This window comes from Haliotis rubra, unplaced genomic scaffold (assembly GCF_003918875.1).
Source record: "Haliotis rubra isolate DU_JTF1 unplaced genomic scaffold, ASM391887v1 Scf130, whole genome shotgun sequence".
NCBI classification, from domain to species: domain Eukaryota; kingdom Metazoa; phylum Mollusca; class Gastropoda; order Lepetellida; family Haliotidae; genus Haliotis; species Haliotis rubra.
The window spans coordinates 572,103-595,161 of record NW_025765226.1 but is presented as its reverse complement, the minus strand read 5'-3'; the positions used below and the strand labels follow the sequence as shown (position 1 = coordinate 595,161).

Below are 23,059 nucleotides of genomic sequence, written 5' to 3'. Positions count from 1 at the left end.
ATTCAACAATGGTTTGGTATATAAATCTTCTAGGCTCGACAGGCTCGGAGAATCTGCTACAATGGGCGATCAGGGTCTTCCTTCACATCGACTCTCTCAACATCGTAGCCAGAGCCAGACACATTCCCAGGGTAAAAAGTGTGATTGCTGATGCCTTGTCTCGATCCAACTGTCCGTCCCCGATATAGTGGAAGCTACTGCCTGAGATCTTCCAGTGAATGATCTACCCATTATCACGGCATCAAGTAGATCTATTCACCACAAGGTTCAACAATCAACTTCCAAAGTTCATATCATCAATCCTAGACCCCATGGCTTGGGACTTTGACAAGTTGGCATTATCATGGGAGGGTCTCAATGCTTACATGTTCCCATCTCCAGCTCAGCTACCAAAAGTTATACATAACATTTGGCCACCAGCAACATACTACTGCTTTTGGTCGCACCCTTCTGGCCAGCAAGAAGTTGGTTTGTCAACCTAAGAAGATTGGCAGAACCAAACCCAGTACCACTTCTCAACCGGGACGACCTACTTCTTCACCCTCACGCAGAACTATGCCAGGGGTCATCTCAGACCCTTGATCTACATGTTTGGCGTATCTTCAGAAATCTCTCATAACTAAAGGCTACTCTCGCCGAGTGACCACAGCTATTACTTCAGCGCATCATACTTTGACCCGTTCCTTGTACGACAAAAAGTGGAAAAAGTTTGAAGACTATTGCAAGGTTAGGGGAATTGCATGTCCCACTTTACCTCTGCAGCATCTCCGCACTACTAAGAAACTCAAGGGTACTACGTTAGCTACCTACTTAGCCACCATCAACTCAGTTTTGGCTACCACCACAGGCAAGAAGATTTCCACTGTTCCAGAGTTGCAGAGCCTATTATGCTCCTATAGACTCTCTGACCAGTCCAGGAAGTTCAGACCTCCGGCCTGGGATCTGTCTGTCATCCTTCGTCATTTGATTTCTACAGACTATGAACCTTAGAAGACAAGGACTTTGAACAAGTGACATTCAAGACATTCTTCCTGGTAGCTTTGGCTACCGCTGCTCGTATATCTGAACTGCATGCGATTGATGTCAGTCGGGTTTGGTTCGAGCGGAAGCATGGCAAGTTTTTTTCTGGGTCTCCGCTGGGACTTCATTGCGAAAAACCAACTGCCGGGGCAACCGGACTGGATGTTTACCATCCCCCATTGTCCACCATTCTTAGGCCTGATGATAATGAAGAGTTGACACTCTGCCCTCTTAGGGCTCTACACTTTTACCTTGCTGCCTCCAAGGATCGTCGACGGCTATGGAAGCGTCTCTTCATACTATTGTCGACCGCTTCAAGAACTGAGGTTTCCCGGACCACATTGGCCTTCTAGATGCGTGCCACGATCCTGCGAGCCTACACCTTTGCAGGGTTGCCTCCTCCAGCCGCTTCCAATCCGTGCACTAGCCTTGATGATGGCCCTCAATAGCAACTGCTCCTTGACCACTATCATGGACATTTTGATACAGTCTTCTCTTCACATTACCTGCGAGACCTGTCTGTCAGGACCACTCCAATATACATAGATATATGAAACAGTATCATGACAAGAACAATGATATCTAATGAAAATAGACGTTATGACATGTAGTCAGAAGATTAAGATCATGATGGTTGTATACATTTATGGCATTTGCAGTCGGGGTCAGTAGCAGTATAGTTTTGAGAATTATAGGTTGTAGCATAGGATTATCTCAGTTAAAAAGTCTAGTTTCAGTTATAAATTTATGGACTGATTTTAAGATATCGGATTGAGTTTGTGGGTTCATGGAAGACGTTCCATATAAGATTGTTTCTAATCAAAAGCCACTGGTATAATAAAATTCATTTACTCTTATAGCATCAAATCTGGAACATACAAAGAAGTAAGGACAAGCATCTTCAGTAGGGTGGCCACACAAACAATCTGCTCTCTCTGATATATGTCTGCTGTGTTTGTCAGCGTTGAGATGGCTACATCACTTTAGCTTCTTAATGATGCAATAAAAGACTTATTATCCCTTACAACTTGTGCCTGAAATCGAATAATGTAATTTTTAGAGTAAAATTGATATTTTATACTTATCCTGACTCATGCTCTTTTGCTTGTCTTCTTCTTCTTGCGAACATAGTGGAACACTTGTATCTCCTTAATTGAAGCTCCCTTCAATGTAAAATCACTAATTAGTACTCACCAAGAGTTGCCTCCCTTTGCCTTTCTTGCGGGGGAAAGGCCACCACCCTCTGGCCTCATGCTTCACTCTCTCCTGATATAGCGAGCCCAACACTTGAATTTACAGGAAATCCAAAGTGTTATGTGGGGAGGATGGGAGGGCTTACCTCATGAGTCAGGATAAGTATAAAATATCAATTTTACTCTAAAAATTACATATTTTTCCTTATCCTGACTCATGCTCTTTTGCTTGTAGAATCCTACGGAAACGGAGGTGGGAAAGAACAGAATACTTTGGATTTATAAAATTAATTAGTGATTTATATATATATAACTGTAATAACCCCCTTACGGGAACTTTATAATGGCACTGACTTAGGATAATTCCTGCTACTATAAACCATAAGTTTATACACTGCCATAGATGGGGTATTACAATAATAATATACTATGATAATAGCAATAAAGATATAAAAGCGACTCCCACATGGAGAAGCTACCCAACTGAACATAATCATCAGTACAGACTTAAGGCTGAGTAGACTTAAGCTAAGCATATAAATAGCCCTAAAACTCCGTAGAGTTATAAGCTAGATAATACTGGTATGAAATATACATAATAATCTCGTAAGACTATGTGTTAACGTCTACGAGGGACTGTCAACTGCTGTGCGAGGACCATGGGACCGAAATGGTGAATACCTGAGACGTCCTCGGTGGTGATATCTCTCAGATAGTGATTAGCAAACACCATGTCGGATTTCCAAAAGCAGCCTTCCATGATGGTATTTAATGAGCAGTTACCATGTAGAGCGAGTGTGGAAGCCAATGCCCTGATCTCATGGGGATTTGATGCTCTTGGAGGGTCGAGTCCTGCAGCCTTGTAGGCGCGAAGTATGACAGTTCTTATCCATATAGATATGGTGGTACGAGAGACTTCTGTCTGAGTTGTTGCCGATAAAGGGATGAATAATCGTTTGAGAAGTCGTCGCCTTGTTTTGGAACGTCGTAAATAGATTTTGAGAGCTCTGACTGGGCATAGAGATAAGTCCAGTGTATCTTGAGATCCCGAGAATCGAGGAGAGTGCAGGAATATGGAATAATCTGTCTGGTTGACCTGGCAATTGATTTTTGGCGATGAAATCCCATCTTAGTCCCAAGTGCACTGTGTTTTGATTGTCATCAAACTGTATCCTCTCATAATCTAGTGCGTGAATTTCTGACATCCTGGCTGCCGTCGCTAGCGATAACAGGAATAAGGTTTTCTGTGAGAGAAATTCAAAGGTTGTCGATTCCAACGGTTCATAAGCCTCACTTGTGAGGTGTTGGAGCACTATATTAAGATCCCAAGCTGGGGCGTGGAACTTCCGTTTCTGATCTTCCAATCGGAAAGCACGTAGTAAGGCCAGTAACTCTGGCGTCTTGGTTAGCTTGACACCCGTTCTCATAGTTATCACAGAACTAAGAGCGGCAAGATATGTTGACAGTGTCGAGCCTTTTAAATGTTTGTTTTGGCGTAGGTAACACAAATAATCTGCCACTTGTGGATGTGTAGCATTTCTCGCTGTAAATCCCTTATTTGCTGCGTAATTTTCGAAACTGTGCCACTTGTCGTCGTACAAGTTACGTGTAGAATAGCGTAAGGCAAGCGTGACTGCTTTTGCCGCTCTGGTTGAATACCCTCTCTTGTTTAAACACATTTTAATACAGTCCATACGTGAAGTTGGAATACTTCTGGGTTTCCGTGCACCTGTTTGGTGTGTGGATGTACTAATAGATTCGAGCGCTTTGGTAGCTCTAGTGTTGGTTGTCCGATTTCTTGAATTAGAATGGGAAACCACGTTCTGGCTGGCCAGTAGAGCGACAAAGTGAGTTGGAGGCTCTGTGTTTGTCTGATTTTCTGTAACACTTGAGGGATTATGGCTGGCTGGCGAGAAGCGCGTACGCATTGAGGCCTTCCCAGGATATGCTTAGCGTCCGTTGCCCATGCTTTCGTGGGTCGGGACTGGCGATCACGAATGTCGGTAGCTGATTGTTGAAGCGAGTGGCGAATAGATCTACTAGCGGAGCTCCTATTTGCTTGATAATCTGTGCAAAAATTTCTGTATGGAGCATCCATTCTGTCGGTGACGGTAGATGTGGCGAGAGAGTCGTCTGCTAGTACATTCTTGGCTCGGGAATGTGACATGCTCTGACATGTAAGTTGAGATCGTCGATTAGATCGAACAGTTGAAAGCTTATAAAGTCAATAGGTTCAGTGATCTCGTTGAGCCTTGTTTGTTCACATAAAAGCGCCACTGTCGAGTTGTCGGTATGAATCATCAGATCGCCTTTTGTAGAATGGTGCTCCAATGAAGTATGGCGTTGATTACGCTTTCATCTCTAACATGTTTATATGGAGCTTGCTTTCTTGCTGATTCCATAACCCTGAAGCCGTCCGGTTGGCGAGATGAGCTCCCCAACCTTGGGCGGCAGCGTCTACATATAGATGGGTTTTGAATTCGGCTCTGTTAAACAAATGCCGCCGCCATGAACATTCGACCTCCTGGTCCACCATAGTAGATGAGGTCTGAGGTGTTTGGTAGACTGAATGGTTGTAGGTCGTCGAGATGAGCATTGATGAAGACCTGTAGCGGACGTAACTGTAGTCTGCCTCTGACTGTCATGTCTTGGGCTGGCGTGAGGAGACCCAACAGGCTCTGCCAATGTCGTAGTGGTAGCGGAGAGTAGGAGCTAGAGGAATGGTCTGTTGGATCTTGAGCCATCGGTCTTCTGAATACGACGATACGGTTGAGAGTCGTGATAAATCGAATGCCTAGAAATTGCAGATCTTGCGAGGGTACTAGGTCCGACTTGAGTAAATTTACTAACCATCCTAGCTGTGTTAGTAGCTTGATGATGTAGTTTAACTGTAGTTTGAGACGCTGTGGATCTTGATCTACTTGTATCCCGTCGTCGAGGTAGAACGCACTGCGTAGCCCTAGACGATGTAGATAGGTGACGATAGGTTTCGTTATTCTTGTGAATAACCAGGGGGCCGATGATATTCCGAATGGGAGTACTTTCCATTGGTAATGCAGCCCGTCTAGTGTAAATCGTAGGTATTTCCTGGATTCGGGATGTATCGGGATGTGTAGATAGGCGTCTTGCAGATCTATACTGGCCATGTAATCCATGGGACGAATTAACTGCCGTAATTGAGGTAGATGTATCATGCGAAACGTTGGCGGTTTGCGTAGATAATCTCTGTTGAATATGCTCATGTTGTAAATGAGTCTGTATTTCTCCTTGGAGTTTTTCTTGGGTACTAGGAAAACTGGGGAGTAGAAGCCTGGTTCGACGTTTACTTGATCTAGTACTTCTATGGCCTGCTTGGTTAGGAGAGATGTAACAGCCTCTCTTAACTTTGGTAGTTGTTGTGCCTGGAAGTCGAACTTGTGAGGGTTGACTGTCAGCGGAGGCGTGGCCTGTAGTGGGATACGATATCCGTGTTGAAGAATGTTGGAGACATAAGGGTCTTGTAACATTCCCCAGTTCTCCCAGTGCAGTTGAAGGCGTCCACCCACTTGTGACGGTTGTACTGGAACGGCTGGGGGGTGGAAGACTCCAGTCGTTCCGAACCTGTCTTTCATCGTTTATAGTTGCGGGAACCTCTGGGTGCCCTGCCTCTTCCTGATCCTCCTCTGTAGTTGCCATATGGGCGACGAAAAGAATCTTTTCCCCTGGAGCTGGCCATCTTCCTATCCCGTGCTCTCTGTAATCCAGTGAATTTAGATTTCCCTGAATATCTTTGTGAAGTCTGCCTGATGACGCTGGCTAGCGTGTCCATCGACTTTATCATAAGGACTTCTCTAGAATCCTTAGTGACTTCCTTGGAGACTTTCTCTATCCCTCCGTCAAAGATGGATGGTGAGGACCACGGGGCTGTATAGAGTGGAGCTGTAAACTGCTCACCCCAGCTGCAGGAAGCGAGGAGGCCTTGACGACGAGCTAAGGTTAGCGCTGCTGAGACTGATGTGAGATGATCCGTTAGGAACTGCTGGTCCTTCTTTTGCATAAGTAGGGCCGAGTAGATCATTCTATCATCTTCAGAAGTCGTGTCACGAAATCTGGTGATAAGAGTCTCATTGATCGTTCTAGATCTATTAAGGCCAAAGAACATACGCCTCGTCATGGTTTCTATCTGAACCAGCTTGCGATCGTCAATCTTATAGTTCTTATTCTTGACATCGTTGATCATTTTGTAATTATCATCGATGTCTTGTGCCTTGAGGAAGGGGTCCATATTATGAGTTGAAAACTTCTTAGCGTGAAAGTGCGGTAAGTGTGGCGTTTGAACTTTCGTGGCTTTATGGAAGGCTGTGTCCAAATTCTGTGGCACCGCAGCAATCGGGTCGATCGGAGGTAAGGTGATGGCGTCTGCATCGTCCTCCTTCATCAGGTAAGTATGCGCCGAGTTACCACTCTTGGAAGGTGAAGAAAGGTCTAGGTTGTTAACCATCCAATAACGTATCTCAGCGTCTGAGAAAATGATGCCTCCATCATCTTCTACCACGGGATCGCTGATAAGAGGTTGATGCTCTTCTGATGGTGGACTATGTGCTTCTACCACTGTACAGGGTGACGTTAAAGGAGACCTGACTGTGGACTTCTGTGAAGACTTGTGTGGTGACCTGCGAGGAGATCGACGTGGTGATGTACGAGGAGATCGGCCGCGGTGAACGGCGAGGTGATCGGCATGGAGAATGGCGAGGGGATCGTCTTGGTGAACGGCCTGACGATCTGCGTCTAAAGGTTGACCTTCGCGGAGATCTGTGAGGTGAATGTTGATAGCTCCGTGAAGCTCTTGTGGAATCCCTCGATGTCCTTCTGGGCGAAGATGATTTAGAGCCTGATAATGGTGCCCCAGCGAAGGCCTTCCGAAGCTTCCTCTGCGTCGGTCCTGGGGAGCGGCGACTTGACCTTCGCGAAGGCTTTCGTGAAGTCTGGTGGTCGAGTCCGAATCTAAGGATGAAGCCGAGGTAGGTGATGATCTATCAAGCCTTCGCGAAGCCTTCGCGAAGGCTGTACATCTGGGTCCTTCGTCGAGGTGGTCTGTGACTTCCTTCGCGAAGGTGGCTTCGTCGTGGCCGCTACGTTGACGGGGGGTCCCTCTGGGGTGTCGTCTACGTTGGAGCCTTCGCGAAGGCTCAGGTCCTGGGCTGGTTGTCTCTCCAGTCTGTAGTGGTCCTCCATCATCTTCATGATTTGCCGCATCAGGTCGTCTGGGACGGTCTGCGACGATGTAGTCGGTGCCCTCTCTGCGATGTTAGCGACGGGGCCCTCAGGAAGATCGTCCGACATCGGTGTAGACACATCAGGCTGCATGGCGATCTGTGCTGACGTCACTGTTGCCGACACCGGTCGTCTCTTGTGGCGTAGATCGGGGATGATGATCGGCTGATCATCGTAGAGGCCCAGTTCAGCGGCTGGAACAATCTCGGCTGAGAAGGTTCTTGACGACTTCGTAGACTTTCCCTTGGAGGTAGACGCTGCCCTGGGGGTACGGAGTCTGCGTTGAGTAGATGTCGAGGCCCTCTTAGACTTGGTGGCTGCGATGGCGGGATGTCTGGGGAAGCAGGGCGCTTCTTGGAGGCGGCGGACTGCATCCCACGCCCCTCCTCGAGGGAAACTCTAGCGGAACACCAGACGGGAGGGGGTCGTCCGACAGCAGCTGACTGGCTAGGGGTTCCGATGTATCGGCCATGTCTAACCCTTGTTTGCGTGACCTATCTGCTGCGTCTCAAAGGCATAAAGATGATATTTATTAAAAGCAGAATTAGATAGATTAATACAGTAACTGCAAGCGTGAATCAAGCGCACAAAGGCGAAGTAGTACAGCTAGGGCATATTACATGCGGGTCAGCAGCAGAAAAACGTAATCTACAAATAGTACAGATTTTCATCAACGTAAACTAGCTGAACAATCACGAATTCCCGTGAATAAACAGTAGAAATACGAATAATTATCAATACATATTAATGAAGGATACTAGCTACACCTCTATAGTAACCTATAGGAGGTAACTAACTAAGAATAACCAAAGGATATAGTGTGTAAGGAGACACAGGCGCTCTCACATCCTGCTCACTGGGCGAAGAAGGAGAGAGTGAAGCATGAGGCCAGAAGGTGGCGCCGCCTTTCCCGCGCAAAGGCAAAGGGAGGCAACTCTTGGTGAGTACTAATTAGTGATTTTACATTGAAGGGAGCTTCAATTAAGGAGATACAAGTGTTCCACTATGTTCGCAAGAAGAAGAAGACAAGCAAAAGAGCATGAGTCAGGATAAGGAAAAAACCAAACTTGACCTAAAATCAGTGTCAAAATGGTATGTTTCGGTGCATATTAGTTTATAGAGCAAAAACTGTAACTAAAATTACACAATGCTAGGATATATTTCTTTGGGTTAAATAGTAGTATCCTGTATTATATTTTACTGATGACTGCGTCAGAAATCGTCCCGTTATATTATCTGTGAATGTTTGAACTTGATCGCCGGGAAACGTGCACAGCTGATTGCTATTTCCGGCTCAGATACACACGGTAATCTTAATCCCTGCAAATAATACAATGCCCAGCAAAAACAAATTAGAACTTAAAAGGTAAATAATCTTGTCTAGTGATGTTTAATTGCAAATTAACCCATGGATAAGACGACCACCTTCTACAGACTGCTTTTTTTGGTCCTCAAAATTCGGCTTATAGACGGTCATATACGGTAAGCATGCTGCTATGAATGCTGTGCTTGCTGTTTGACAGAAGCCTCCAATCAGACTGTATGATCAGAGTTATGTGACGAGACCTCCTATAAAGTATCAAACTGAAATGATACATGTAATAAATGAAAATGGCTATGTGAAAAATTTGGTTACTGAACAACTTACCTATGCTGCTTGCAAGGGCTCCTCCACTCTCTTTGGTGTCTGTGGCATTGAGTGTCTGCAATATTGAAGCAAAGATTTAAGGAACAGGAGAAATTGTCTTTGGAAGGCATTAGAACTCGGAAAAACATTTTAAAACTTTCTTCATACCTCAAATACTGTAACCTTTTGAAGCATTCTTCCTTACAAATTAGGCTGACAATCAAACTTATGTTAAATACAGTAGCAAGCAAAGTTGCAAATATAGTCCATTGTTCCTACAATAAGTCTGAGAATCCGTTTATATTTATGTAGGCCTATTTACAATGTTTACTTGTCATACAGATAACTAACGATGAAACCGAATTGTAAAAGTAATTAGTTTAAACATATTTTATTCACAATGTGAAAAGGATCGGGGACAAGTTCTTTCAACTTATTAAACCCCTCTCCAAAGATATTTACAATAACTAATTTCATCACAAGCAATTATTAGAAACAGAGACAGAGAAAGACTGAAAGATAACAGGGGGAAATGCCATAATACAAAAGGTGTATAGAGAGAAGGCTACTGGAATCGTTTAGATTTGCATATATATTGATGTACATTTTTAAATATAATTTCATTTTTATGATTTGTCAGATCTGCAATGCCGTTTAAAATAACAGATAATGTAATCACAGAATTACTACCACATACATCTTGAATAGCATTAAGCATGATCTTTCTATGTTGATTGTATAAAGAACATTCTAAGAAATAGTGATGAGCATTTTCGCATGGGTTTCCACATGTACAGATCGTAACTTAAACTACTAGCTTCATGACGTAGTTGAGTATGTAATATGTTAAATTTTCTAATACCATAAGAAAAGTACAGTGGAGCTGAATTATATGATGTTATTATGCTCAATTTAAACTTTGATAGTGAAGTACAGTTTCTTACATCTGTAGGTAAATTGTTCCACAATCTTATAGTTGATGGGAAGAACGACTCATGAGAATGTTTTATTCTTGTTCTTGGCAAGCAGATATTGCCTGAATTTCTTAGATTATATTGACTCCTGGAGCCCACGTACTGAGGAATTATTTCTTTTAGGTAGATTAGACTTTTGTTGTTTTGAACATTGTAGAACAAAGACAATTTTCTTAATCTTCTACCCTCTGATCGTGCTTCCATGCCTGTTCATAATATAGTGAATTAAAAGAAGAATATTTGGGAAGTCCTGTAATAATTCTTGCAGCTTCCATCTGGAGCCTTTCCAATTTTAGAGTTAGTTCTTTTCCGCAGCCACTGATCCTTGTGGGATGCCAGCTTGGAGTAACCTTGGTTTAGACAGGGCTCCATTAACAAAGACCTTTTGATAGTGATTACACATGTAATTACAATAACTCTAACAATCTACCTTTAATACCATACATTTCCAATTTATGTATATGCCCTCTGTGCCAAACACGATCAAAAGCCTTCGAAACATCACAAAAGACCATACAATATTGGTCCTTATCATCTAGAGCTTGGCATATTTGATGATATATTTCAATTAATTGATGGACAGGTGAACTCCCAGCTTGAAAACCAGCTTGGTATTTGTACAATAACTAGTTCTCGTTTAAATAGTTAGATACATGCTTGAATACAACTCTCTCAAACAGTTTACCGACACAACTTATAAGAGTTATCGGTCTGTAGTTTGATGCTTTAGTTTTGTCACCTTTCTGGAATAAAGGCATTACATGTGCTAATTTCCATTCTGATGGATACACACCTTTTCGTAATGACAATTCAAAAAGCAAACATAATGGCGCACTTATTGAATGAGCAGTTTCTTTTAAAAGCTTATAGCCTATTCTGTCGGGACCCGCAGCTTTATTCAGTGGCAAACATTTAATTATATCTGTAATTTCTTGTTTAGTCACTGTAATAAATGCTAAAGTGGATTTTGTACATCTATCAAATTGAGGAGGGGCCATATTCTCGTCATTTACACAGGAGATCGAGGCAAAGTAGTTATTTAAAAATTCAGCTTTATCAATATCTGAGAAAAGCGACAGGTCATCATCATTAGGATATTGTTTGAGAGGGGGAATGCTAGTTGCTGTACCTGAATGTTTTACAACATATCGCAGCATTTTCCAGCAGGAGGGTGTATTTTTAAAGTGTAATTCAGAGATAAAATCATCAAGATTGGAATAAAAATTCTCTTTTGCGAGGTATTTCATATTGTTAACTTTATTTCTCTGTTTCTTATACAATGGAATATCTCTTTCACGGTCAGTTCTTTTTGCTTTCTTTCTCATTCTATCCTGTTTTCTGCATTCCCGTCTCAACTCAGTATCGAACCAAGGCTTATCACCAGGATGAATCGTTACAGTTTTAGAATGTACACATGAACTAACATATCCTATGAAAACATCGTGAAAGACTTTACATGCATCATCAACACATTCACAAGTAATTTAGGCAATTAGCAATAAGACATTTTCATTTTGAACATATTTTACAGTAAAAAAACCCGGTTCCTTATATATCATAATCATAAAAGGAAAGGGAGCCCAGAGACTTTTTGGAACCCTACTATTCTAGACTTGCCATATATAGTAGACTTGCATTGGCTTTCTTATATATCTATATATTTGTTTCAGGGTTTGTATCACAGAATAACTTTGGTCTTATTAGCCACCTCGGGTATCAAGAAAGACATATGCATAAAATCTGAAATACTAACAGAAAGTGTAGGGGCTAGTTCCATTGAAAACTTATCCTGAGTTTCTTACAGCTGTGATGTTGTCATTCAAGGAGATAGTGCATGTCTTCAGCAGATAATAAAGTAGCTGACACTTAACCATTAACCCCTTCAATCAGTGGGCATCAGATTCAGTAAAATTGTAAATAGTCACAACGGCTTACAAAATATTTCTTATGTGTAGAATTAACTGTCAAGAACAAGATAAATGCAAGAGTTTCAATATGCTATCAACAACATGATTGTTTTAATTCAAACAGTAAAGGTAAGAACGTTTGTCTTGTGTTATGACAAGTCAGTGGGTTATTATCACTCTGTACATTACTGACTTACTCTTAACTATTTCATTACTAAAACCAAATCACCTGTAACGGCAAAGGTGTTAAAAGTAGTGAAATTTGGTCACAAACACAAACACCTGAGCAACCAGACAGTTTGTGAGTGGGTGATATCATTTCTACAAGAGGCAAGTATCTCAGGGCTGTCAAAAAAAAGGGAACAGGGGTATGACATGTTGGTCCATGCATACCACAAATCATCTTATCAAAGGCAGAACCATCAAAATCAAAGTCATAAGATACCTGTGGGAAAAGGGGATTATCAATATCATGCTATAAGCTGGATCACATCCAAGATTTCTGCCAAGTTGTGATATAATACTTATATTCAAAGAAGCTGATGACCATGAGTTTGTTGCAGAACAGTTAATGCCAGCATTGTCTGACAAATGTGTCATTGTTATGGATAATGCACCACACCATAGCTACATAAGTTCAGGGGAAAAATGCTATGATGTAATAAAGGTAGTCTATTCGAAGGAATTCTTGTGAAATTCAGAATTGTACCACATACGTCAAAAATCGTTCTCGTGACTGTTTGAAATGCCAGTTCAACAGCCTCCATTTTTGAAGCAGTTATCTTGATGGCACCAACTGTGGATGTTGATGATCTGTCAACCTTTTCTGGACTCTGGTGTGATGTCCCAAAGCCTTGAAACACTGAAAGGTGCACATGATTGTAAAATAAAAGAACAAAGACAAATTCAAAGTAGATACAGTTCACAATGCGGATAAAAATACAGTAGAGTCATTAGTTCTCATACATTCAACAATAAAAAAAATGTATGATGGATTACACACAGAATATCAATCTTACCATTTACTTTCATAAGAGCACTCAACATGATGTGACTTGACATATTACAACCTAACATAATTGTTTGGGGTGTTTATGTTCAGAAGATAAATAAAGATAAGTATTCAGTGCTTAGAAAGATTTGGTGATGAAGTGAACTTAGGAGTAAGCAGAATATTTCGTTTTACAAGAATTGTTGAAACTAGGTCATTAGACAACTGCAAAAGATAAATTCACCTAAACAAAACTCAAAATTCATTCTTCATTTCATTCAGACTTCTCTTAATAAACACATGCTCTTCCTTTGCAAGCATGAACAGGCAGATATGTAAACACTTACAACACCTGAACCAGTTCGATTCAGACTGCTGAGAAAACTCCTTAAAAAGTGATTCTGACGGCACTACAATAGTCATTGTGTGCAGATTGCCATCAAGCTTCTTTGTGTCTTTGAGACAGGTGACCAATTGTGATGCAAAACCTTTCTGGCCTGTAAGCATAAAAGTAGTGCCAGGTGCAAACAACATCTTCAGAAAATTTCACTAAACATCTGCAAATTAAATCTTTCAAGGGCATTTAGAAGTGGAATACATGAAAAAAGCAAGATTTAGGATATCAGCTTCTCTATTGTGAACAACAAGACGTTTCGGAGCGTATTATTCATGTATAGAAGCTGATATCCATAAATCTTGCTTTTCTTACACATCTGTACTTAAACTTATTTTCTTGGAACCTTGAAAAGGTTTATCAGCTTCTGTTTTAGCCTGATCTCAGTGAATCATTATATGCAAGTCTTGTCAATGCTGAAATCTGTGTGCATGTAAACATGCCGCATCACAAATAGTCGTAGTGTAATGTAGCTCATCTGGATATCTAGTCAATAGAGCTAAATGTCAACAACAATCACTTGTCAGATTAAACAATATATTCATCATAAATACTAAAGTTATCATGTGCACAAGCTTTGTTAAGACCTAGTTAATGCAGAGTGACCTTGATTTTCAATGTCATTCTATCATATGTAAAAATCAATGTCAAAATTTCAATAAAGGGTATTGTGAGCAGTGAGATCAGCTTTGCATCACCAATGCATCAAGGTTATCAAATGTGCATGGAAGGCTTGTGGAATGGCATGATATATTTTTTGTAGTTCTGCTGTCAAATCATTTATGCTGTCTTGGGGATTTGGATACATGGCATACACAAAGTTCCATTAGAGAATAGTTTCTGTGAATTTGCAGGCCAAGGCAGTACTTGAACATTGCGCTGTTTCAGAAGAGCCATTGCAACCCTAAATGGATATGGTTTTATAATGTTGGAATGTCAATCCTGGGAATATGCCGAAGTGCTGGAAAGGTCTGAGCAGCAGTAGCTCCAGTCTGGGACCTGTATCAGAGATTGGTCTCCCATATCCATCTGTCCTGTCTTGGCATTGTGTCAGGTGGGCAATCAGAAACTTCATTATCGTTCTGCTGACATCTCAAAAGTGCTGAAATGGTATTTCAGTAGCAATATGGAATTGCTATGCCACCTGATGTCGAGACATTATCCAATGGACCAACCAAAATCGCCTCATTTGTGTATTTGTGAGTCGTGGCATGATATGTGGTTCATTAGCCCTTTAAATTCTTAAAAATCAAACATTACTAAACAAGTGTTTGCCACTGATGGAATATCCATATTTACTACTTTTTATTTTTTGGTCACAAACAAGATGCCAGAAATGACTCGTGTTTGCATAATCACCCAATGTAGGCTGTCAACATAATTGAAAACATTGGGTGCAATATTTGATGAGATATCGTGTTTAAATAAGTTTGAAAAGTGGTGAAAGGGTCGGAGTGACCTTGAAGATAAGGTCAAGGTCCCCCAAATAAACTGGTGTCTGTGTATCCCCCAATGTAGGCTGTCACCAAATTTGAAGACATTGGGTACAACAGTCCATGAGATATCGCGTTAACAAGAGTTAAAAGTGTGCAAAGGGTCGTGGTGACCCTAAAGATAAGGTCAAGGTCACCCAAATCAACTGGTGTCTGCGTAATCCCCAAATGCAGGCTTTCACCAAATTTGAAGACACTGGGTACAACATTCCATGAGATATCGCGTTAACAAGAGTTTGAAAAGTGGTCAAAGTGTCGTGGTGACCTTGAATGTAAGGTCAAGGTCACCCCAATCGACTAGTGTCTGTGTAATCCCCCAATGTAGGCTGTCACCAAATTTGAATACATTGGGTACAACAGTTCATGAGATATCGCGTTAACAAGAATCGAGACATACGCTGCTGAAAACATAGTCCCCCGTTCCGCGTTGCGACGGGGGACAATTAAGGAAATTGGCAGCAGTTTCTTACACACAAGTTCTCCATGCAATTTATCAAAATGCAACACAAAAGCGTTGCATGTTCTCATTCAAAAACCACTGATGTCACCAAAAGAGTGAGTGAGTATGGTTTTACGCCGCTTTTAGCAATATTCCAGCAATATCACGGCAGGGGACACCAGAAATGGGCTTCACACATTGTACCCATGTGGGGAATCGAACCCGGGTCATCGGCATGACGAGCGAACGCTTTAACCACCAGGCTACCCCACCACCCTGTCACCAAAAGAAAGTTCTTAAAGATGGAGATGGAGTAGGGCCGAGAAAAGGGAGATACCTTTCAGCAGCAAAACAACTTGGTTTGCTTGAATATATGTGTGAGACACTTATATTTTGGTTGGAAATGAAATGAAAAATATAAGTTAGCAGTCCATAAGCAGGATAATACACCATTTTGCTAATACACAATATTGTGTAATGACTTTATCACATAAATTAATTTTATTTGACAATGTATAGTAGAGCAGTTCGACCTTACAAAATAGTAAGTCTTTTGTTTGGGATAACCATATTCTAATGTAGTCGATACAGATGGAACTTACTGGGAAACACTCAACATACTTTGATCTTCTACATTGGAGAAGGATCCTCTATACAACCGAGTTCATGTCCAGATTGTTCTTATGGCAACAACAAACAAAAAGATTGAATAGCAATAGGTACCAGTTCACCATCTCATTAACATATCTGTAAAGTCTACAGAACATTCAACAACAGATTTTGAGTTTGCCCTCAGAAACAAACCATGCACCAAACTGATTCTGAAGTCCCAAAAAATAATTAATAAATAAATTAGCAAAGGCACCAGATCACCAACTGACTGAAATTATTTCAAAGTTTAATGAGCAAACAATGGACAGATTTAAAAAACAAACCATATTTCCAACTGAGTTTAAGCCCAGTGTTTTTCACCAAATCTGAAAAAAAAATAACCCCCCAAAATAAATATCCCTAAATAGAAAGGAAGTAGTTTCCCACCTGAATGATGCATGTGTAACTTGAAACGTTATATGAAAAAGAAGGTATTAGACAAAATCGGAAATCATCACTCAGAGAAACATATTACTGCAATTTAATCATATGTTTGGTTAAATCACTCTCCAGAAAATATCCTGTCATAGTAGTGGTAGTTACAGGTCATTGGCTCCCTCCCTCTGCAAGCCGTCTACGTTCTGCTGTTTATTTTGTTGACAGTTACATAGACGGATTCTTTAATACAAATGCATAAAATCGGTGATTTACAATGTGATTAGGTTGTCTGACAAAACATCCACTTGCACAGTTTGAGATCGATTGGATCATTGGACGATGAGATATTTACAAAAAAACGGGTCCACATGCATTTCATGCCAAACTATAGTGAAGGCTCTGGACTCTGGCAACATCAATAAGAGATGATATCCATGTTAGAGTTGTGTTTGTAAGGGACATACATTATTGTTATTACATAATACTTATCTTTCAAATGGAAACATATTTACCAGTGGAAGGTATGAAGACTTGAAGACTAGCAAGAGCCTTCTTCTTCAAAATCTTCTTAAAGGATTCCCAGAATTTCTGTTCGTTGTAGACCAAAACAGTCAAAGGACACATACCGAGTGCATGGGTAGTTATTCTGGTAGTCTTGCTGTGATGTAATTCATGTTTCACTGAAAGAAATTGAAACCAAACAAACATAATCTTGAGACAAAATTCTCAGAGATCACCCATTTCAGTACATTTTCATTGTACATTACATGCAAGGACATTTTCCACTTTCTCCTGAATGACCCTAAACTGTGCCTCAAGCCTCTTGTTAACAACTTTAACACAAAAGTCCTATGCCTCTAATTTCCTTTTTCTATATCATAAATTCATGTCTGATGTTAGCAAAATATGACACAGTGTGAGATTATCATCTAACACAAGTATTCAAACGAGAGATTGAATCACAGGATCCATGAAAAAGGTATGATGTGAAAATGGCAAACATTAACTACTGAATAAAGTAACTGTGCATTATTTGATGTTATGTCATTTGTTGTTGCCTAAAGATAAAAACATGATTTGTGGTGTTTTTCTTAATCACTGTTTAACTGTTGACACGATAATTTCAAAATCTGTATGATTTGACAAAAGGCATCGTAACATGCCATTGAAGAGATGTGGTGTCAAAAGTCATTTCACAGATTCAGTATCGTCTTTGTCCACCATTGGCATCAACAGGCTTGACAATGACAATGCATAGCGATTGACGGCACTAAGCAATTGAAGAAAGCTCGGGGAATGTTGATCCATGTCTGAACCAATGCTAGTCCCAATTCAGCTAATGTCAATGGCTGATTGTGGGCATTTCATCATAAGCATGCCTGAAAGGGGACAGGTCCGGAGAAACAGCTAGCCAGGGTAGAACTGGAATGTTCTGCTGTCTCAGGAAATCTATCACAAAACAAGCGACATGTGAACAAGCATTCTACCATGAATCAAGAAAATACTAGATTCTGATTGGTTGTTCAGAAAAATCTGTGGGCATCAATTCAGGATTGACCATCATCTGATTGTAAGGCCGCTTCCCTGCGCATTAACAAGTCTTATTGTGAGAGCTACTTCCGTTTGACCACAATGATGGCGGATCATAACAACAACTCCATGGATTTTGATGCGGACTTTGGAATTTTCCACCTAGGCAATTGGAAAATTTTGGATTGAAAATGCGTTTGATTTCATTGCGCTTCACTGCGCACGTATACAACACTGCCGCACGACTTCAGCTTGACCACCAACATGACTAATGGAAATGCTCATAAAACATTTATTTAAACTCGAAAATACAATTATATGATTTTTCCTCCACAATTATGAGGGACCTCACTATCATATTACTTTCTATTATATTATTCAAACTCAATTACAATACACAGCCCCAAACATAAACAAACAATATTTAACATCTATACAACATGTGCAGCAAAACATTAGTAAACATTTATCTACCTGGTAAATGGTATATTTGTTTCCATTTAGAATGGGAAATTCGCAAGATAACGGTCTGGCGAAACACCACATTATACCACTCATACTCCATCATATCCCATTGCATTGTTCACAAAATAATTCTGCTCTCTGCCACCTTCCCCGCAAGGCTGTCACTGTTATGTTCGTATACTTTGAAAAATGCTTGGACACAATCCAGTCCCAAATGATGCAAACAATGTTCCAAGGAATCACAAGTTAGTCGCATGTACACTAAGCAGCAACACTGTCACTCTTTCGTCGCATGCCGTGGTGGAGGCACATACGTGAAATCATGATCGGCCGGTCATAAAAATCAACAGTCTTTGATGAGTTACAGGTCGTAGGTTGATCAGAAAAAGATCTATCCTTGATTATGCAGGGTTCAGATTCGACAGTCAGTCAAGTATTGTCCACTGTCACTTCAAATTTCAACCTTTCGCAAAATGTAAACACTGGCTCATCCGCCATTTCAAACTGTTGCATAACTGTCTACTTCGAAGAAAATAAGTAGGCCAGACGATTCCATTATAGTGGGGCCGGGGGGTACAGTAACACGACGCACAAAACAATAGGCTGGTTTCGGTCGTGTGGACCAAGCTCTGGGGTATTACATAATTGCATTGAATAAACAGTAGTTTGTTTTCTTTGGACAGAATATTTTTTATATTGTAATATTAAAAAAATATGAACGACACCTACCACTCCCTTCACACGAGTTCAATTTGCCTCTTGTCCCATGCCGGATTACCCAGTGTCTTCCGCAGAGCGAGGAAGTTCGAGTTTAAATGGGTCATAGTAGAATGGAGATAAACCTTGTGTGTTTGAAAATCAAACACACTAGGTTTATCTCCTAATTATCTTGCTGAGGTCAAGTTACATCACTGTCCATGAATGAACGGATGCACTTGAGGCCCAATAATCTCATCCCTGTATTACAGACCTGTCAGATTGCCAATGACAAGTTGTGTCTGACCATGAGATGTGATCTTCCACCATACCATAATGTTGCAGCCACCAAACTGTCAACATTGAACAAGGCACATGTCATCATACCATTCATCTCGCCATCTGTACACCCTTGCCCTGAACAAAACAACATCCCAATCTTGTCTCCTGTACTGTAGATGCTGTCTGCACCAGGCAAGGCGTGACTGTCGGTGAGGTTGGAGCAAAACTGGACGTATTGCAAGCTGTCAGGGCTGGATGTTGTGCTCCCTTTGTCAGTACTGTACAGTCCTGGAACTAATGTGATGTAAGCCAGGAATGATCCAAGCCGTTAAATTGGCAGTCTGGAATTGATTTCTTTGATGGGTCAGCGGAATGTGGTTGTCTTGTTGATGTGACGTCATGCGTGGATGGCCGGTCCAAGGCAAATCTCTTGTGTTCCGATTATGTTGAAAACGTTTCAATAGAGATGAGATCGTGTTTTGATAGACACCAAAATGTCTGGCCATTCCAGTCTCCAGCATTCCCACTGTGTGGAGATGCTTGCACAGTTTAGGTTGAATTTAACATGTTTTCCACAACATTCAGAGGCAAGAGAATAATCAACTGTTCTTCAATATTCAGTATCAGGTGTGTGAACTGCAGGTGTCACAAAAGCATGCAAAAGGTGAGTAAGTACACATGCTACTCTCGATATGTGAAATCACATTTAATGCAAAGTGCTTTGCTACTTGCTTACTTATGGTTATTTGTATATCTTCTCAAATAATTTATATTTTTGGTAATTTCATGATATGCAGTTACTTTTTTCCGCTGGTATACAAACCACCTTCACTTTACACATATATCACTTATAAAACATTTTCTGATCCATGTACAAAGTCTTTTCATGATCTACATAAAATCCTTCTCCAGTTATCATGAGCATAATACATTTTTGAAAATATAACCTTGAAATTGACATTCAACGTCAGCAACAAGAATATCATTAACATAATGAAGGACCGTCTGCAGTAGTTGATGTCATTAGTGAAATTCCCATCATCTCAGCAACATAAACATAATTACCATTCAATTTTCTGATGATTATTCAGAAATCTGCAACTATTCAAACAACATGTATAAGACATACCAATCAGTATTAACATTGCTGTCGATGGGATAGATTAAGTTGTACTTATGGTGCTTAATCAGGTGTCATTCGATAACAAATCACTTATGGCCAACTGCTGTACCTTTTAATGGAATATCAGGGCCCCTATTCTCGAAAGTGCCCCGCTAAGACAGATCCTAAGTAGTTAAGACAGAAGTTAGGATATCCTACCGTAAGGATAAGACCCATTCTCGAAACGATCCTATCATATCCTAACTTGTGCTGCCTATCCTAGCTAGGATAGCGAGCTCTTCAGTAAGTGAGATGGAAAAACCCTCATTAAGTTGGGGATTCCCCTAAATATTACCCATGATTCATTTCATAAAAACACATAATATGAGGAAATTCAGCTTTTGATGGACTTACTAGATCTAGAAGAAATTATTTGATATTTTCATCACATTATATAGTAGTTTTGAAGTTTTTGAAAATTCATTTTTTGACAAGGCAATAAGATTTCTACTTCAGAGTTCGAAAGTCTGCAAAAAAACCAATAAGGATATTAAAGATATGTGCAAAAAATATTTTCATTGTATTTGATTTTTTATGAAAATCATCATTTGAACTCTCATTATGCATCATCTCACAAACTGAAAACTTCACCTAGGAAATAAACAGGATCGGAGTTACTTGTCCTATCAAGTTGGCCTTGACATTGACATTTCACGGCAATGTGACTGGAAAGAGCAATGTTGTGATTAAAAAGGCTGAGAATAGGTAAGAACTGAACAAATCTCTTTTGTAGATCTAAAGAATATGTGCATCGCAACAAGTGCGTCTATTCATTATCGATAAATTGATAATATAAACTCAAAAAACTCTTCGTAACACATCAAAACTGTGTGCTCTTGTAAATTAGGATATCCTAGCGCGAGGATACTTTTCGAGAATAAGGTAGGACACCTATCCTAGACCCTAGGATCAAAGTTATGATATCCTAGGGCTAGGATCCTTTCGAGAATAGGGGCCCAGGTCCCTTCGTGAAATTCAACAGACTGTACAAGTAAAGAAACACTGCAATAAAGCACTAGACTGTTAAAATGCCAACTGACAGTCACTCAAGGTTGCTGCCACCATATTCATGTATATTCTAATATTTTCTGCATGCATACAGGAGACAGAAAATAACTATTACTAGTATCAAATTATTCTTAAAAATAAGACATCAGAAGGAGAAATACACATTCCAACTTGAAAGGGGGAAATACATGGTATGAACAACCTCCACTGAAACCTTGACCTTACACATAGGTCAGTACATATTCAGGGATGAGAATGGGTGTGAGTGAAAACAAAAACAGGAAAATGAGCTGGGGATCTTGGGGACTACAGATCCAACAATGACCCCAACACAATCAAATCTGTGGAATTGCATGGAAAATTCTCATCCCTGCACATTGTGTCAACACGTGGATATTCGACGACTGGGGAATTCGCTCATAATTAAGATGAGGTGTAACGTACAATACGTTGAGGAGGACGAAGGCATAGTTGAGCTCAAACTTCTTTAGTTACATGACCAACAAATACACAAAACATGAAATGTGGTGAGTGGAGTACCTGCTCAACCCCAGGACGTTTCCTACGAGCGGCATTCTCCTGCTCGTGGTTGTCCCAACAAAGACCATCCCAATACCGGACTCGTCCTCCTTCACTGTCTAGATGTGAGCATACTAAGTATATATATACAGTTTTTGACAACAATGGACAGGCAACGACTCATCAATGGACAGACAGAAAAACAATAGCACTTCCTTGACCAGTTGATGTGATGGCAGACACGGCCAAGCGGGATGACCAATGAAGGTTATAAATGTCTTATACAATAATTAATGGGCTGACAAGTCAATGTACAATGCGGTAGTGATAAGGATGTACAGTAGTGATTAAGAATACAGGTTAGCATCATATAAATTATTACAATAAAGTCTCACATATCTGGACTACATAGGTTTGGGACTTTTTAAATATTTGGACGATGACTGTCCTGAATTAGTCACTATAACAACTGGATGACATCAACTGAGTTCACAATGAAACAATTTTTTTGAGTGCAAACAATGGTAATGGTTTAACCTGTAGTGTCCTTGACTAACTTTGATTTTCAACAAGTCTGATCTTTTTACTTGAACACTTACCTCTACTTTCATGAGAAAGGCTCATTTGAAGTTTCTCCAAAAAATCTGAAATGTAATTATTATAATATTAATGTTCATCTGATATGAAAATATTCATGGCATTGTCATTGTTCTCATACATATATGTCAAGATTTACCCAACCCCAACATCTGTTTCTTGAAATTTCTATGTTGAAGACCCGCTTGCATATTTCAATGTAATAATTGATTTTGACTTGAAAATTTGGAGTCAACATACACATTAGTCCATGGTAACTTTTCACGATTTGAAAATCCTCTTGCCACCTTAATTGAGCTCTTGGTGTCCGAATTGAAGAACAAAGGATATAGTAATAGGCCTTTGAGCCTTTATTAATTGAAAGTAACAATCGAGTAATTGGTGTATTTCCTGCAGCAAATTTTTTTCTTATAGACTGACTGACTGACTGAGTTTGGTTTTACGCCGCTTTTAGCAATATTCCAGCAACATCACGGCGGG

The 23,059-nt window shown here is 40.4% G+C and overlaps 1 protein-coding gene across 1 annotated transcript in view; it reads right to left on the bottom strand.

The window, feature by feature from the left end:
• LOC124267270 overlaps positions 1-22,627 on the bottom strand; it is an 80,580-nt gene extending 57,953 nt beyond the window's left edge. Inside the window, exons 1-6 of the mRNA XM_046702181.1 lie at positions 22,582-22,627; positions 16,833-17,000; positions 16,227-16,268; positions 13,313-13,462; positions 12,691-12,836; positions 9,115-9,169 (exon numbers count right to left, since the gene is read on the bottom strand). Coding sequence (XP_046558137.1) covers positions 9,115-9,169; positions 12,691-12,836; positions 13,313-13,462; positions 16,227-16,268; positions 16,833-17,000; positions 22,582-22,606 — 586 coding nt within the window. The 5' untranslated portion in view covers positions 22,607-22,627. The remainder of the gene's footprint in view (positions 1-9,114; positions 9,170-12,690; positions 12,837-13,312; positions 13,463-16,226; positions 16,269-16,832; positions 17,001-22,581) is intronic.
• Between the last annotated feature and the right edge of the window lie 432 nt (positions 22,628-23,059).